Below are 15009 nucleotides of genomic sequence, written 5' to 3'. Positions count from 1 at the left end.
CCAAACCAACAAGATCGGTGTTTTGTATGGGGTACCTAGGTAGGAACTCTCTCGTATTGGTATTCGTATTGTACTCGTATTGTACAACAACAATCAACACCGTGTCCGAGAAAAAGGACGGGACCGGTTTCTTCCCAAGGCTCCCCCCAGAGGACCCAGTGTCAACGTCTTGCGCGCTTCCACAAACGGCTTGTAACGAACAGCATCGTGAAATCTTACGAACTTTATCTCATCATCCTGTCAAGATTGTCAAAGCCTAATTCGCTTGATGGAGACGTCTCCCTCTCCCTTCGGACGGGCGCCACTGAGAGAGGCTCCGCTCCATGCTCTCCTCCTTGTAGCAGTGTGAACTTGAACCCTGGTACACTCCTCCTGACTTGTTGGGAGTGTCCCTTCAATGTGGACTATCTCCCGGGTCCCCCCTCCCCTCAAATGCAGTTCTCCTATCGGTGTGGTGTATGTCTAGTCTGAGGACAGTAGAAAACGGGTCTCCTGGTTCTTCTTAGTGGCTTCCTATCGAAAGCTGCCAGGGGGGATCCCTTTCTCTCTCTCTGTGTACTCGTATACTCCGTAGTCCGTAGTCCAGTCCCTCCCGGTAGCCCAATGATGATATCAGGTGTTCCTCGGGTGTCTTTGGTACCAAGAGTAGACGACGAACTCCGGTTGGGCATAGTGTGCCTCTGTGTCTCTTTGGAGCCGTGCCCGGCTGCATGAGAATGGATCTTCGAAGGCGAAGTACATTCGTCCTCGCTCCGCTCGAGCTTGTTTGCGCCTCAATGCTGTGACAAGTGCCAATAGCCAGCGCAAGAGCCAGGCTGTGGGCTCAGGGTTTGTCTATTCTGCCTGCCAACACTTACGATCCCTGGTATATGCAAAAGCACGACCGATCCATTCCTGTCTTCTTTCTACCAGCCTGACCCGCACTTTGACCGCACTTTTGGAACTTCAACCGGACAAAGGGCCCTTCTTATAAGCAAGCCTGTTTTGTTCCATTGCAATTGCCAAACACACAACCCCCCCTTCGACTTCATCGCCAACCTTTTCTTGTTCCCCAGACCTTCTACGACAAACTAGATCCTATCCAGGTATTCTGGAACCATCCTGGTGGAAACGCCGGCGCCTTGCTTGGGTTCTCGCTACGAGGATCAGCATTTGAGCACACAGAAACGAAAAAAATAGCCCGCCCGTGTTAGTAGTACCTTTCTGCTGGCCCTGTTCAAGCCTGAGACATACCCGGATTCACCTTGTGCAACTTCCCTCGCTCTCAAACATTTGTTCCATGTGTGTATGGCCTCGACCACTCACCGTGCGCCACGACCTCGCCCTCATATTCTCTCCGCGGATACACCGTCATATCACTCATCGTGGATATCTCGTCGCTGCTCAAGTCGAACGAGGAAGACGAAAGCCAGTCGGTCAGTTCTCTTACTTCCGTGTCTCGCTCAGAATCTGCGCCATCGAGCGTCGCCACCAGCGTGGCGCCCGTGCCACCGCACCCGCGCTCAGCGGTGCCTGCGAAACGCCTGTCTTCCACCCAGGACCATCCCATCCAGTCTCCAGCCAAGAAGCAGTCCAAATGGTCCCCCGAGGAAGACACCAGAATCATCCAACTTCGTCAGGATGGGATGAAGTGGGAGGACATCAGCAAGCACCTGCCCGGTCGAAGTGCCATCAGTTGTAGGCTGCATTATCAGAACTACCTGGAGCGCAGAAGTGAGTGGGACGAGGACCGCAAGAATAAGCTTGCAAGGTTGTACGAGAGGTATGTCGAGAAACGTGGCACCCAGATCGTGAAACCTTGAGAATCATCGCCTGCGTGCCTGACAGCCGGACCCAAGACTGTGAACTGACATCGACCAAACCAGGTTCCGTGCAGAAATGTGGTCAAGAGTGGCCGAAGAGATGGCCATGCCGTGGAGGGCCGTCGAGGCGATGCACTGGCAGATGGGAGAGCATGAGATGGCTAAACGCGCCGGAGTAACACCCTTCTCTCTCAGCAACCCTACCAGCGCATACGAGTCCATCTCTCTACCTCCTCGTGGACATCTTCGGCACATTGGGCCTCCTCCTCGATCACGACGGGAGTCCATACCGCCGCCCGATGTCTCATACACAAGTCCTCATCAACTGCCATCGTTGGCCGAACTCACGGCAGGGCTGCCAGCATTTTCGGCTCCTCCCTACCATACAACCGACCCTTTCCACCACGTGTACAACAAATCTAGAGATCGAAATTCTCCTTTTCGGTGATATTTCTGGGCAGCTTTGAAATTTGAGCGAGCATCATTGGGATAAAATAGCAGGCGGGCGTAGCGATATGGTTCCGGGTTTCACGAGTCTTCGGTTGGTCATCGAGTTGAGCATGCGTCTTTGCCCCAGTCAACCAGAGAACCAAGAAGGAGGCTGTAATATAGTGGAAGGAGGAGATACGCCTCGAGAGGATCAGGCGAAAATGCTGAACAAATAATGAAAACGAGCGTCTTGTTTTTTCCTTCAGCCTTGCCGTCCGATGATGACCCACCAGTTGTCCCGATCGTAGCCAGATTTGACTATCCGGGCACCTGCAGTCTTCGCATCGTCCTCGAGTTCTCCTTCATGGTATAGGTGATAGTAACGATGATAGGTTTTCGGCGGTTCAGTATTAGTGTTGTGATCTGGCTTGAGAACCCACGGGACCAACACATCTTGATTGTCGCCCTTGTCCCAGCCTCGCCGGCTACTTTTCTGTTCCAGTGCCCAGACGAAAATCAACGCTTGGCCACTGTCCGCTTTCTGAGAGGGCGGCTTGAGTGTCTGCAGAATCCTCGAGATTGCTTCGATCCTCCTCTCTTTCGTGGAGAGATGGTGTATGACTGCAATCGAGATGGCGAAATCAAATCGTGAGTCTGGATGAGGCAGGTTCAACGTGTCTGCCAGCAGTGCGCTGTGGGGCTGGTGCTGACTTGCAATGTCCACGAGTGCTTTTGATCTAGTGGAAAGAGTCAATGGCCACCTTCACACATAATTGAAGGGAGACTGGGCATGCCTATCCGAAGCGACAATAAAGACGTCTTTGTTGACCGTCAAATACTTCCCGTTTCCGCAACCGATGTCTAGGCCGACGGATCCAACCGGTAGACCACGTAGAAACCAATCCACCACCGGCCACGGCTGTTAGTGGTGGTTAGCAGGGCAGGTCAAAGGAGGAGGTTCATAACAACCTTGTAGCGTGTGGCAGAGAAATGAGATGCAATCTCTTCATATACCTGATGTACATGCCTGTCCTCATAGTCCAGTTGGCCCGTCTGGGCAGCCATGGAGACGTCAGCCTCGCCTTTGCCGTCTATAGTCTGACGTTAGCCTCTAGCAAGCATTATCTGGGTTCATAGTTCATAACATGTGGTCAAGAAAACTGGTCAAGGGAGAACTGGCTTGTATCGAGCAGAGTGCTGAGCCTGGATATCGAGATCGAGGGGCAGATGTGTTGGAACGAGGGCAAGCGAAAAAAAATAATTCGAGGCTAAATATCGGCAAATATTGAATGCGGGGACTTCGTTGGATCTCGGAATAGATTATCCGTTCCGCGCAGCCTTGCACCACCTTACTGAGTACGTGACGCAGAAATACCGCCTACATTCTCCATCGAAACATGTATTAAAGTAGCTCTAGGGGGGGAAATATGAATAAAAACATATATGATGCTCATACAAGAATCGCAAGAGATATTTGGGGCCTCCATGCACATCGTTTCAAGTCGTAGATCCTGTTCAGCACCTCGCTGACTGTGGAAGCATGAAAACCAATTATTGATGCTCATAGAACCTCGATGACCTGCCCCCCAACCGTTGTTTCAATATTACTCGAAGATTCAAAAACACTCAGAATGCCAGAGCTCCTGATCATGAGTGCCAATACAATTGCAAGCAAAGGGATCTGTGCGGATTCGTTAGATATCAAGGCTGAGAGTAATCGACGATTTGGCTTACCCAGAAAAAGAACAGTTTCCTATCTCGACTCAGCTCAACTCTCTCTACCGCTTTCCTCATGGGGATTGTAGAGTTGAGAGCTGATCCTGACGCTTCCGCGTGCTGACTAGTGGATTGGCCCTCAAAGTGCAGATCGGCTGCGGCATCAGTGGCAGCTTGAAGCGCAGACGATTTCTTGAGGCTCCAGTCCTCGGCGCTGCCACCATCGTCGGGATAAAGATCGCCATAAGCAGGGGGAGAAGATGGCGTTGGCGACGATGTGCCCGTTAGAGTTTCCCACCAGCCTTCTCTTTGACCATTCTGTTGTCTTGAGCTGGGGCGTTGCGGGAAGAGTGAGCTAACCCGACGCACCATTGGGTACGCTTGATAGTCTTGTAAAGCGGCCAGATGTCCTTCTAGACTAGGCATCAGAGATTGGGCGCTTTCGTTGAATTGGTGCAACTGGGCAACCAGATGATCCCGCCATGCCATCATGTAGGCTGATGGCGCCATATTTGGAGCTTGGTTGTTGACACCGGGTTGTGTCGTCTCTGGAGCGACGATGTGGTGTGCACTGTTTCTTCTCGTGCCTGGTATGCTCACTATGGCTTTATTTATGCCGGGCCTGCTTAACGGCCGGTGTAGGCTCAGATCTTCTGTCGCTCCTTCGGCAGGATTGTCATCTTCTATGCCAGAATCATCGGTATCGTCGGAGTCAGTAGTGGGATATTGACTTGAATCGTGCTCCCAGAAAGATCGAAGAGATGACGAACTCCTGCTATGTAGGAGCATCGGGGTTCCTCCAGCACTGCGAGATCGATAATGTTCCATCCTATTCATAGTAGCTTGATATGCCAACAATGACGTCGCCAGGTCTGCAGGAGTAAAGTGGCGGATACTACGTGCCTTGTGATTAGCACCTGCCAGTCGTAGTCGATGTATCACATGCGTGTGTCCGTTCATCGACGCGTGGTGCATGGGTGTGTAGCCATTGTTGTCGAAGACGTTCGGATCAGCACCCCTTGCCAGAAGACCGGCAACAAAGCGAGTGAGGCCCAAGGACGAGGCCAGGTGAAGAAGTGTAAGACCAGAAGGGCGGCGAAGGTCGAACCGGGGAGGTCTGATGTTGTTTTGCGCATCCATGTGGTCGAGAGCACGCAACATGAGTGCTTCAAGTTCAAGAGTATCCATGGGAACACCATTAGCAAGCCTAGAATTGCGCTGATGGCCTCCGTTCATGCCGTAGCTTCCATGTGAAGGCCACATTGAATGGGACTGCCCTTGTAGAAGCTGTTGAGCCGCAGAATATGGGTCATCGGTAGGGTGCTGTAGTTGTTTGCCCAATGTTCTCAAAGCAAGGCGGAACATTTCCAGCTCTCGATCGTCGACGTAGGTGAAAAGGGATGGCCGGGTCTGGGATTGCTGTTGCAGACCAGAGTACTGTGGGTGATCATGTTTGAAGACAACAGCCACGACGCCAGGCTGAAGAGCAGGCGGTGCAATGCAGTTAAGGCACTTCTCGCCCCAGAAAGTAGTGGTTGTCGCCTCAGTATCACCGAACATGACTTCCAGCCCTTGGTAAAATCCATTTCCGAGCAACGTCACTTCCGTGCCTCCGGTTACGGACCCTTCAGCAGGAACCAGCTTGTGTATCAAAGGATGCGGCGGGCGCCGACTTGGCTGACCCATGAGCTGATTACTGACAGCCTGACCGAGCACGGCATCTGATGCACCAAAGCTATTTCTTGCAGACCCAGGGCTGCTGGGACGACTGGGCTGTCGCGATGGTGGAGCAGAAAGTAACGTCGTGCCGCGGGGGATGTTTTCCAGGCTAAAAGACCGATTGAGACTGGAGTTAAAGGTCGTCTCGTTACCACCGGGTGTGGGGGGGCTCGTGCCAAAGGGTCCTGGACGGGATGATGGCATCACGAATTGGCGTTCGTTGGGAGGCATGTACGAGGCCATATTTTGGGGCCAAGGCGATGGCGCGATGGTACTAGGCACAGTGGTCGAAGAGGAATGGGAGTGCTGAGCAGTATCAAGGCGTGTCATTGTCAGACCTGACGGTAGCTTTCCTGAGCCACTCTGCTTTCGTCTCTTGGTTGTCGGCCCTGGAACTCCATTAGGGGAAGCAGGCCTCGAAAGGTTTCGAGGCGTAAGCGTATTGGACGTTTGGAGGGACAAGGTTGAAGGAATCGCGAACGGATTCGATGCCGGAGCCATTGGAAACTTCGGGTTGAAATTATTCTGGAGACCATGTAGATCGGTCGTGGAAAAGGACTGCTTGCTGATCCTGGGATGAACGACGGCCGTTTGTGCTCCTTCATTACTTGTGGCTGCAAAGACTCCTGCGCCGGGTAACTGAGGCGCAGTAATCGGAATTGTAGCAGGATGGTTCGCGGTAGTAGCAGGAGGATTGTGGGTTTTGTGATCGTCAGTGATCATGATAGGGTTGGTCAAGGCCTGCGCAATCACTTTGTCCTTGCAATCTTTGATGGTGAATATGACCTGGAAACCCATCTTCTCGTTCTGATGGCGACAGTAACATGCTATCCGCATCGGTAATTCAACCTGCATCGCGGTTGATGGATTGAGTCTCCGTGAGAGGTCGGGTTGGACATCCCCGGAAACTCCGACCCAGTCCTTGAGTTCATTGGTATTGAAAACCACTACTCTCCTTTCTTCATCCTTCTGGAACATCTCCTCTTCCTCGGGCTTCTTTTGCTTTTTCCGGGAAGCCCGTTTCCTCTCGCGCTGGATGCAACCCGGACATATCTTGACTTCGCCACCATTAAGTGGTCTATCCTCATCGTCCTTCAGGGTCGAGGAATCGTCGGAAGAAGCAGGGCTGGGTCTGTTTAGAGGCGCCGATTCCTCGCCTCTAGCTCTTGCCAAAGCTCTTTGTAATTTGTTGGGGTCTTGCATCGCGCTCGTACAAACCAAGGAAGTGTGAAGCTCCAGGATTTCCGGCGATCGACTGATTTCGCTTTTAGAAAGGAATTTGGGCTTTGATATTGTGTGTCTGGGTAGCCTCAATTTTTTAGCACCCGACGGGAGTGTTGACAAAGTCAGTTTGATAGGTATTTGCGTCTCAACCCTGGACTTGAGAGAAGTGGGATGCACGGTAAGGATAGGATTGCCGTCGGCAGAATTGACGGTGGAAGGAGGCGTTGATACATCCTTTGTAAAGGTCGAGGGTGTCGCGGTCGACTCAGGATCGAACGTGAGGCCGTTGGTCGAGAATTGGACATTCGGAGAGAACATTGCATTACCAGGGGAGTCACCGTTCATGGTGATATGGTTGAACGTCTCCTCGAGGCCAGATGAGGGTGAGTGCTTGCTCCAGGGGGACTGACCCTGGGTGGAGGGAAGCATCGCGTTCAACGGTGAGGCTTCTCTGGATCCAGCAAAGAAGAATTGGGCCTGGCCTGAACCTGGGAAAGCGGCACCGGAGTTCTGCTTCGCATAAGGCACAAAATGTCCCTGCTGATTCAAAGGCCGCGCCATCGCATTGGTCTTGCCCTTATTCGTATTCATGGCGTCAAATCCGCTCGGGGTGCTTGCAGCAGTCTCAAAATCAAAATCGGAGGCCATTTGTTGGTTGCTGGCCTCGAAGTCCTGATCGATGTCCGCCATAGCTGCATCGTCAAAACCATGCTCGTTAGAGATCGAGAATCCATTGATTCCGCTGCCCCAGGCTCCTTGAACGGGGTTGTGCGCGGGAGGAGAAGCGGTGGAAGGAGCAGAAGTATCGCGCTGCTGGTCAACCGGGGATGCTGATGATGAATTGCTGGACCCAGAGCCAGATCCTCGGGGGAAGCGCGAGAAAGAAGTTCCATCTGGCATGGGACTGTAGTCATTGTACTCGCGCTTTATCGACAAGTCGTTTGGGTTGAGATACCCAGCCGTCATGATCGTCGAGTCATCGGGATCAGATTCAGTTGAGGTCAAGAATGTATCAAATTCTTGACCTGCAAAGGCGGGGGTTTGTTCCAAACCTCCCCCAAACAAATACATGTCTTCATCCTGCGTCGAAGCCATCGTTAAAAGGCCCGACTACCTGATGTGAAATATCCAGTTATCTGCGCCGCCTTTTACGCCATCTCTTTCCCAAGCCTCCACTTTTGTCAGGTCAAAGGATCGACGGAGGTGTGTAACAGGAATCGTGAAGCAGGAAATTTCGTAGAGCAATTGTATGTAATCGGAAGGAGATAGAGGGCGTCGCTTTACTTCGAAGAAATCGTGGACAAGTCTTGCCAGGACAGTGTGTGGCTGGTGAGATTCTCAGCGCAGCCTATTTTGGACCAAGTGACTCGGAACCGTTGGAAGGTTTTCAACGCGAAGCTCCTTGCCGAACTATGCGCCAAAATTATATCGTCGACCTCCCTACGCGATGTGATTGAGGTATTAACGATAAGCGACGAGCGAGGAAGCAGGGTTTGTGTAGTAGTCGAGATTTGGTGAATAGGTGAGTGTGTAAATGTGTGTGGTGCAGAGATACTGTTCAGGTGGTAGACAAATCGCAGAGCGTTCCAACGATGGAGTAGGCAAAGAGTGTGAAGAAGAAAGTGTGGAGTAGAGATTGGCAGTAATTGTACTGTAGGCAGGCAAGAGGAGACGCTTCTGTAGGACGCCTGTCGTTCTCCCTGTGGGTGCTGCAAGTAGCGCCCAGTGAGCCCTGGTTGAACCCGCGGAGTCTCTGGGACAAGCCTATAAGAACCTCTGTCCTCATCTTAGGCAGAGAGTTTAATGGCCTTAGCGGCGACTGAAGCCTGGATCCTGTTGCGCCCCAGACTTGCACTTCGCTTCTAATTGACAAATGTGTGCCTTGTGCGTCGTATGCCTCTTACCATCCGCGAACAAGGTACGGAGTACGAGATACGGAACAGAATAATCAGTAATCACCATCAAGACACATTGTCGTCGCTTCTCATCAGGACAGCGTGGTTTCTTCTTGTGAGCGACTTCATTTCTGCCATCCACCACCAATGACTGCGAAATGCTCCCTTCAGTAGCAAGCTTCATGGCCACAATTTCATCATTCTCATTACATGCATGGAGATCCCGTCTACTCCCCTCGTCTCCAGACAGAAGCGTTGAACCCTTGCAAATCATTCGCTCCGATTGCGACGATCCTTCTTGATATGATACGCCAGCTTCACGCTCGCTCAGCAACACACCACCACACCTGTCAACGCCACCGGTCTCTCGGAACGACTCGTTTTCTTGAGAGATTTCGTAACCCTGCTCTTGCATAAGAGCAACTCGGCTGCACCCTTGGCGCTTCGGAGTCCAGAGTACCACCTTGTCAAGTCGATTTTCGCGGTTGAATTATCCAGACACAGCGTTGTACCTTTCCGGGAAGCTAAATTACACTGCTCGTCACGGAGTACAGATCAGTGAAGAAGGTGAGGCTTTCATTTTGCTCGTGAACCTTCCCACTTGACAGCAGTGCGGCGCAGTTGTTCCTCGAGTACATACCCTAGAAGTCACTTCTTTGTCGAACGCGCTCAGCACGCCACTGGTGTTATCAACCCTAACGCCCTGTTCGCAATATTATTGATGGGCTTCTAAGACCAGCCGCAGCCGAGGCGACTCCCAACAACATAAGACCCAGTAGCTGACGCATCTAGCCATGTACGCTGTAGCATTGTGGCACAACAAACACTACTGCACATAGCTGGGGAGTTTTTCTGATCAACCTGGGAAGGCTGGGAAGAACGAGAAGAATGCTAAGCACGGTATTTAAAAGTCTGGGAGCCAGGCTCACGCCACTTACTCTTGCGATGGCTTCCTGGAACCCGACATAAGACTCTAGGCTAATATAAAGTGCGATTCCAACAGTGACGGGCTAATGTGCTTTCGACAGTCGGCATCGCTTACGGAGCTCTCTCGGCTTTTGCTTTGCAGTACAAGCCCGACATCTTTCTCGAGGATCACATCCAGAACGTCCAACCTTTCGTACAGGTTATAATACAATACACATTTCGAGTGACCGAGATATTGCTGCCCCCCAAAGCATGACCGACTTGCTACCTCCATATCATTATCATCAGCCATTGACCGCGTTTCCTGATCAATACATTCCTTGAAGTGAAACATGGCAAGTTAATACAAATTAGCGCCGAGAAAGAGACGATCTGGACATGATCAAGCCTCTTTCTCGCCTGGAAGCCAGAACAAGGTACCACTCTTTCCACAATCTACCGGCAGCAATTGTCCAGTGATATTCCCAGCATAGTTATCACTTGCCAGAAAGAGACATGCCCTTGCAACTGCTTCTGGAGCCACCGTCCTCCTGAGAGCCACTGTCGCCTCAGCCTCGCGCCACAATAATTGGTCACTCTCGTCACACTCTTTCCTGAATTGAGCAGTGTCCACAGGCCCTGGTGCAACGGCATTGATTCGGCATTTAGAGTTGATATTCACGGCGTCTCGAGCAAGTGACTTCACCAGGCCATATTGAATTGCTGCCTTCGATGTCGCGTATGGTGCACAATCCGCGACGCCAAATCTCCCAGCCTCGGACCCAAATATAACTGAGGAAATGTTCTTTGTGTCCGCAGTGGCATGGTCGCGGAGAGCCCGTAGCCATGCTCGACATGTCAAGAATGTCCCATCGACATTGACGTTCATGATTCTTTTCCAGTCTGCCAGCGGCATATCGACCAGGGAGACATGTGGTAGATATGACAGGTCCAACCCGGCGACAGCTATGCAAGTCGATATCACTCCAAACTTCTCTCTTGCCTTGTCCATTCCCTGTTCCAGCCCGACTTCGTCCGTAATATCCACTTTCTGGAACTGCAGCCTTTCGTGAGATAAGCCGTATTTGGCCTCTGCAATGTCAAACGCAGTAACGAATGCTCCCGCAGACAAAAAAGCTCGAACAACCACCGACCCGATGGCGCCACTTGACCCAGTCACCAACACGTGTGACCCTTCAAATCCAAGACTCGTATCAAAGCCTGCTCCGTCCATTATGTTGACTGAACTCCCAACGAATTAATCGGCACACTGCCCATTCACGCGAAGAATTTCAGGATAAGTGTCACATTGATATATATATATATATATACGTGAACTCCGTATCCAACGGCTTGCGGAGAAGCCCGCAACGTCAAGACAATTGAATCCTGTAAAGTATTGATATCAGTCTTTAATTTTCTGGATACTGTATATGGAATATCACCTAATAAGATCAGGACACTTTGTTCAGAGAATTCAATCCCATTTTGGCAGACGAGAGACGCATGCATCGAAAACTGTAAGAAGGTCAAGTAACGTGCCACAGTCCGCAGGTCCCCTTTCCCCCTCCATCACCAGATGCCTGGCATCAACGCGTACGGCACCTTTTTCTTGACCTGGGCCCATTGATCACCGTACCGCTCGGTCATGTACCTGTCGAGCGAGGGCACCGAGGAATTCACGAACTGCCCTCCCGCGGCGACCGCGTAGCCCGTCTGCCACAGGGTGAAGGCCGCGTAGGGTGGGTGTCGCACGACGCCAAACAACCCGCCACTGTACACCTTGCCTCGATTCCTGGGGTCGTCGTTGAACCGTTTCCGCTGGACCTCGCAGACCGTCTCGCACGCGACGCCAACCGCGTACATGGCGCCTCCCACGTAGACGCTCCATGATGGGAAGTGGTAGTACGTCGGGTTCTCGGCGCAGAGGTCGAACGCGAGCGTGTTGAGCGTGTCGCAGGCCAGGTTGAACAGGCCCACGACGAGAGCCGCGGAGGGCGTCATGGGCTCGTTGGCGACCGCGGCGCACCAGAAGATGTGCTTGGCCGCCCCACCGACCGACATGGCTCAGATGACGCTTTGGAAGGGCGTCATGCCCGTCCCTCTCGCCAGAAGGAGTCCGCCGCCCGTGAGTACCGGTCGTGGCGTCGGGAGACCCAGACGGCGCGCCCACCCTGGCAAGGGGGAGTCGAGGAGGAGGTGATGTTGTAGGTACGGATCCAAGGCGCGGAGGCCGATGAAGATGGCGGAGCCGACGAGGTTGGTCCCACGTGAGCCGCGGTCGATTATGTCTGCCATCTCTTTTGGAATCGAGTATGGAGTACTACGTGGTGACTCTGATCACTGTACGCCGTATGCGGTAATCACAGGTTCCGTGGGAGAGAGAGTCGGACGTACGTACTGTATAGAACGAAAACGTGGTGTGCGCGCGTGTGTGTGTGAGAGAGAATAAAGGAATCGACCACTTTACTCTCGAGGTACCTAGGTAAATATATAAAGTCACGGTCCGGTATACCTACACACTCGTAGGCCTCGTAGCTACGACTTAACCCTGTACAAGGTACGAATATGGTAGGCCTGAAATGCGGGGTGGATCCGTGAGGCTGCCTCACGTACTAGGCTTGGGATACTGCACAGGCGACTGTACGAATACCTGATCTACTATGACGGTGGCAGGCCAAGGAGAGCATCGGAAAGAAGAAAGTAGACTACGACTTGGATCGAAGCAAGAAAAGACGGCAGCTTGCTGAGTGACTTTGGTATATTCACTGTTTGACTATCTTGCTAAACAAAATTTCTTCATCTCGTGCAACATTCATCGTCATGAAAAAGTATTAGAATTACACTGTCCACATGCTCCGCATCAAGCCAACGATACTCCCTGAGGGCCTCTTACACTTACGACATACCCCATGGATCAATCTCTTTGTGGGTTCATAATAATGATCGACAGTCTCTATCCGTCACTTCAAGTCTATCGGTATCGAGTCGAACGGCCGAGGGACTCTTCACTCTCGTCGTATGACGGTAGGGGGCCTGTCTCTTTCCTGGCCGCGGCGGCGTCGCCTCTGGTCTGTCGCTCCTGACCGACGTGCCTCGCCCGACGGATCTCAAAGGCGACCACGAAGAAGAGGTACGAGGCAAACATGACGGCGGCTATGACAGCGTATACAATCTTGGCCGTCCTGCTCTGCGAGTCCGTCTGGAATGGGCTTTCCGACGCCAACTTGATACCCAGCCCCCCCGTGACGATTCCCAGGACGATGAGGATGCGACCGAGCCAGAGGTGGGTGCGGCCTATGGGGGTCCTGCCGGGTGCCTTGGTGCGTTGGCGGGCTTCGACTTTGGCGGCGCGTTTCTTGTAGATGCGGTGGTGGACGTAGCCCAAGATGGGCTGGAAGAAGGCGAGGGCGAGGACGGCCAGACCCATGCGAGGATGAGGGTCGTTCCAAACGCCGTAGTCTTTGAATTGCTCGGCGAGCCAGATGCCTAACCCCGCGGCGGCGATGAAGAGGGTGTAGCTGAGGACCTGACCGACGGCGTGGATGCGCAAGATGATGGGGTTCTTGATGTTCAGCCGGAGTAGGATGGCGAGGGATGGGATGAACAGGACCCAAACCAGCGACGCCAGGACCGCGTGGGCGATGAGGATGTGTGTGGCTTTGTCGAATTCGCCTGCTGAACTGAAAAGAGAGCCTTGACCGAATGTAGAGCCGCTCGATGACGATGAGCCACTGTTACCGTTGCCGTCGCCGCCGCCACCGTCGTTGTTGTTGTTGTCGCCATTAGACCAGGGATTGTCCCCATTGCCGCTGCCGAACCCGCCCCAGCTTGCTTTGGTGGTGGTCACCAGCAAGGCTGTGGAAAGGAGAATACTCGTGATTGACGTGCTTGGGGCCATGGTTGTGGTTGGGATTGAATACCTTGCTTGTTGTTGTTCGTGCTCTTGTGTACGGAGTACTTGAGCTCAACTCCGCCGGGAAAAAAATACAGTCGAAGAAGAGAGAAGCAAGAGAAGATGATGATGAGCTGGGGATGACAGAGGTCCTTTTGAAACATGATGGATATTACGGAGTATTCAAGAGACAAAATGCCAAAGTCCGCCGATCGCCCAAAGGGGGGCCGAATGAATACTCGAATTCGTTGGTATCAGAAATGTGGCAGTACCCAAATGGGGCATTGTCAACCAAGAATAGTCCGGACATGGACTGGTCACCATCAGTCCGGCGAATCGAGATAGAGGTATTTCTGGCCTGTTGTCATGGTTGATTGGAAGATCCGCCAGGAATTGCTTTGAGGCGTCCAGGGCAGAAAAGTCTTGGGAGGATACGTAGTCCTTGTACTCCATACCACCCCCCGACGTTGGGCCCCGGTGTATACCTCCCTTGTGTGCCAATAGGAACGCTCGAGCGGTACCCGGCCTCCGATCCGCCGACATGATTCCAACTACCCTTTTGATATACTCCGTACACTTGCTGCATCTCATCTTGCGCGTCGATGCCCTTGGGACAACGCACCGTCCTTCTGGGCATCGTCAATTGGAGTCGTAGGATCTTACCTTGTATTTCTTGATCGCAAATTGATACTCTCTATACATGTCTGGGCAACATATCTGACGTGTCCTGCATTCACCGAGGAGAGGCTGTTGGCGAGTATTCGTAATGTTGTTCCTAAAAGAGTTGTACGGGTACGAGTACTTCATACGCAGTCAGCAATATTTGATCATCGACCGGAGTCAGAAAGCACGGCATCACCCCAAAGACCAAAGGACATTGTTTTACCTCCAGCGATCGAATTGATCATCTTGAGAGTATCATCCGACTGAACACTTTGTTGTGACGATTAGTTGATTAAAGGAGTCGAGCAAGATGGCGCACAAATTGATGATCTTGATACTAATTAGCCACTTTCTGTTATGTCTGTACAGAGTATGTGATTAAGAACCTCATTCAAGTCTTTTTTGGTGACTTGTTGGAAAATCAATCTAATGGTCTGACCGAACAAATTTTGATTGACCTGACCATCCAGTGCAGATATTTCTCCCAAAGTTGCCAAGATGACCCTGCCAGACCGAATAAATTTCTTTAACAGTCTCGATGGGCCACTGTTTTGATTCATCCATCACCACGTCTTCAATTCGCAGTTAACATGGGTGGACTGACATGATCTCATTATACACGCGTGTCCACATCAGCAAGAGCTAGACACACAACATGACCACACGGTGCTTGTTCTTTCGCCAGCCCTGCCCATCAACACAAGATCTGCAAGCCCCATTTTGCCCGCCGTCTGTCAACTTGTGATCACGTACAGCCCCC

General features: G+C 52.1%; 3 protein-coding genes across 4 annotated transcripts; all 3 read right to left on the bottom strand.

The window, feature by feature from the left end:
* Positions 1 to 318: 318 nt before the first annotated feature.
* PV06_08869 lies at positions 319 to 3444 on the bottom strand (the record flags this gene model as incomplete). Of its 2 annotated transcripts, XM_016410249.1 has the most annotated exons (4): positions 319 to 1136; positions 1200 to 2968; positions 3026 to 3150; positions 3201 to 3444. In XM_016410249.1, the coding sequence occupies 3 exons, from the start codon at positions 3294 to 3296 to the stop codon at positions 2494 to 2496; spliced, it is 696 nt and encodes a 231-aa protein (XP_016259271.1). In that variant the 3' UTR covers positions 319 to 1136; positions 1200 to 2493. The 2 variants fall into 2 exon arrangements, with proteins under 2 accessions (XP_016259271.1, XP_016259272.1); XM_016410250.1 differs by having other exon boundaries at positions 319 to 2968; positions 3201 to 3296.
* A 188-nt stretch (positions 3445 to 3632) lies between these two features.
* On the bottom strand, positions 3633 to 8497 carry PV06_08868 (uncharacterized protein). Its single transcript, XM_016410248.1, has 2 exons — positions 3966 to 8497; positions 3633 to 3912 (listed from the first exon to the last, which is right to left on the bottom strand). Exons 1-2 carry the CDS (start codon positions 7983 to 7985, stop codon positions 3793 to 3795), a joined length of 4140 nt encoding a protein of 1379 aa, XP_016259270.1. The 5' UTR covers positions 7986 to 8497; the 3' UTR covers positions 3633 to 3792.
* A 4168-nt stretch (positions 8498 to 12665) lies between these two features.
* Positions 12666 to 13774, bottom strand: PV06_08867 (uncharacterized protein; the record flags this gene model as incomplete). Its single annotated transcript, XM_016410247.1, has 1 exon — positions 12666 to 13774. Exon 1 carries the CDS (start codon positions 13590 to 13592, stop codon positions 12666 to 12668), a length of 927 nt encoding a protein of 308 aa, XP_016259269.1. The 5' UTR covers positions 13593 to 13774.
* Positions 13775 to 15009: the final 1235 nt, after the last annotated feature.

This window comes from Exophiala oligosperma, assembly GCF_000835515.1.
Source record: "Exophiala oligosperma strain CBS 72588 unplaced genomic scaffold supercont1.9, whole genome shotgun sequence".
Classification (NCBI taxonomy): Eukaryota; Fungi; Ascomycota; class Eurotiomycetes; order Chaetothyriales; family Herpotrichiellaceae; genus Exophiala; species Exophiala oligosperma.
This window is presented reverse-complemented; position numbering and strand designations above follow the sequence as displayed.

Bases quoted from the DNA above. Each gene is read 5' to 3' on its own strand.
- PV06_08868 (XM_016410248.1), bottom strand. From the start codon at position 7,985: ATGGCTTCGACGCAGGATGAAGACATGTATTTGTTTGGGGGAGGTTTG. The intron at 3,913-3,965 runs GTAAGCCAAATC...GAATCCGCACAG, and splicing joins GGAAACTGTTCTTTTTCTGG to ATCCCTTTGCTTGCAATTGT.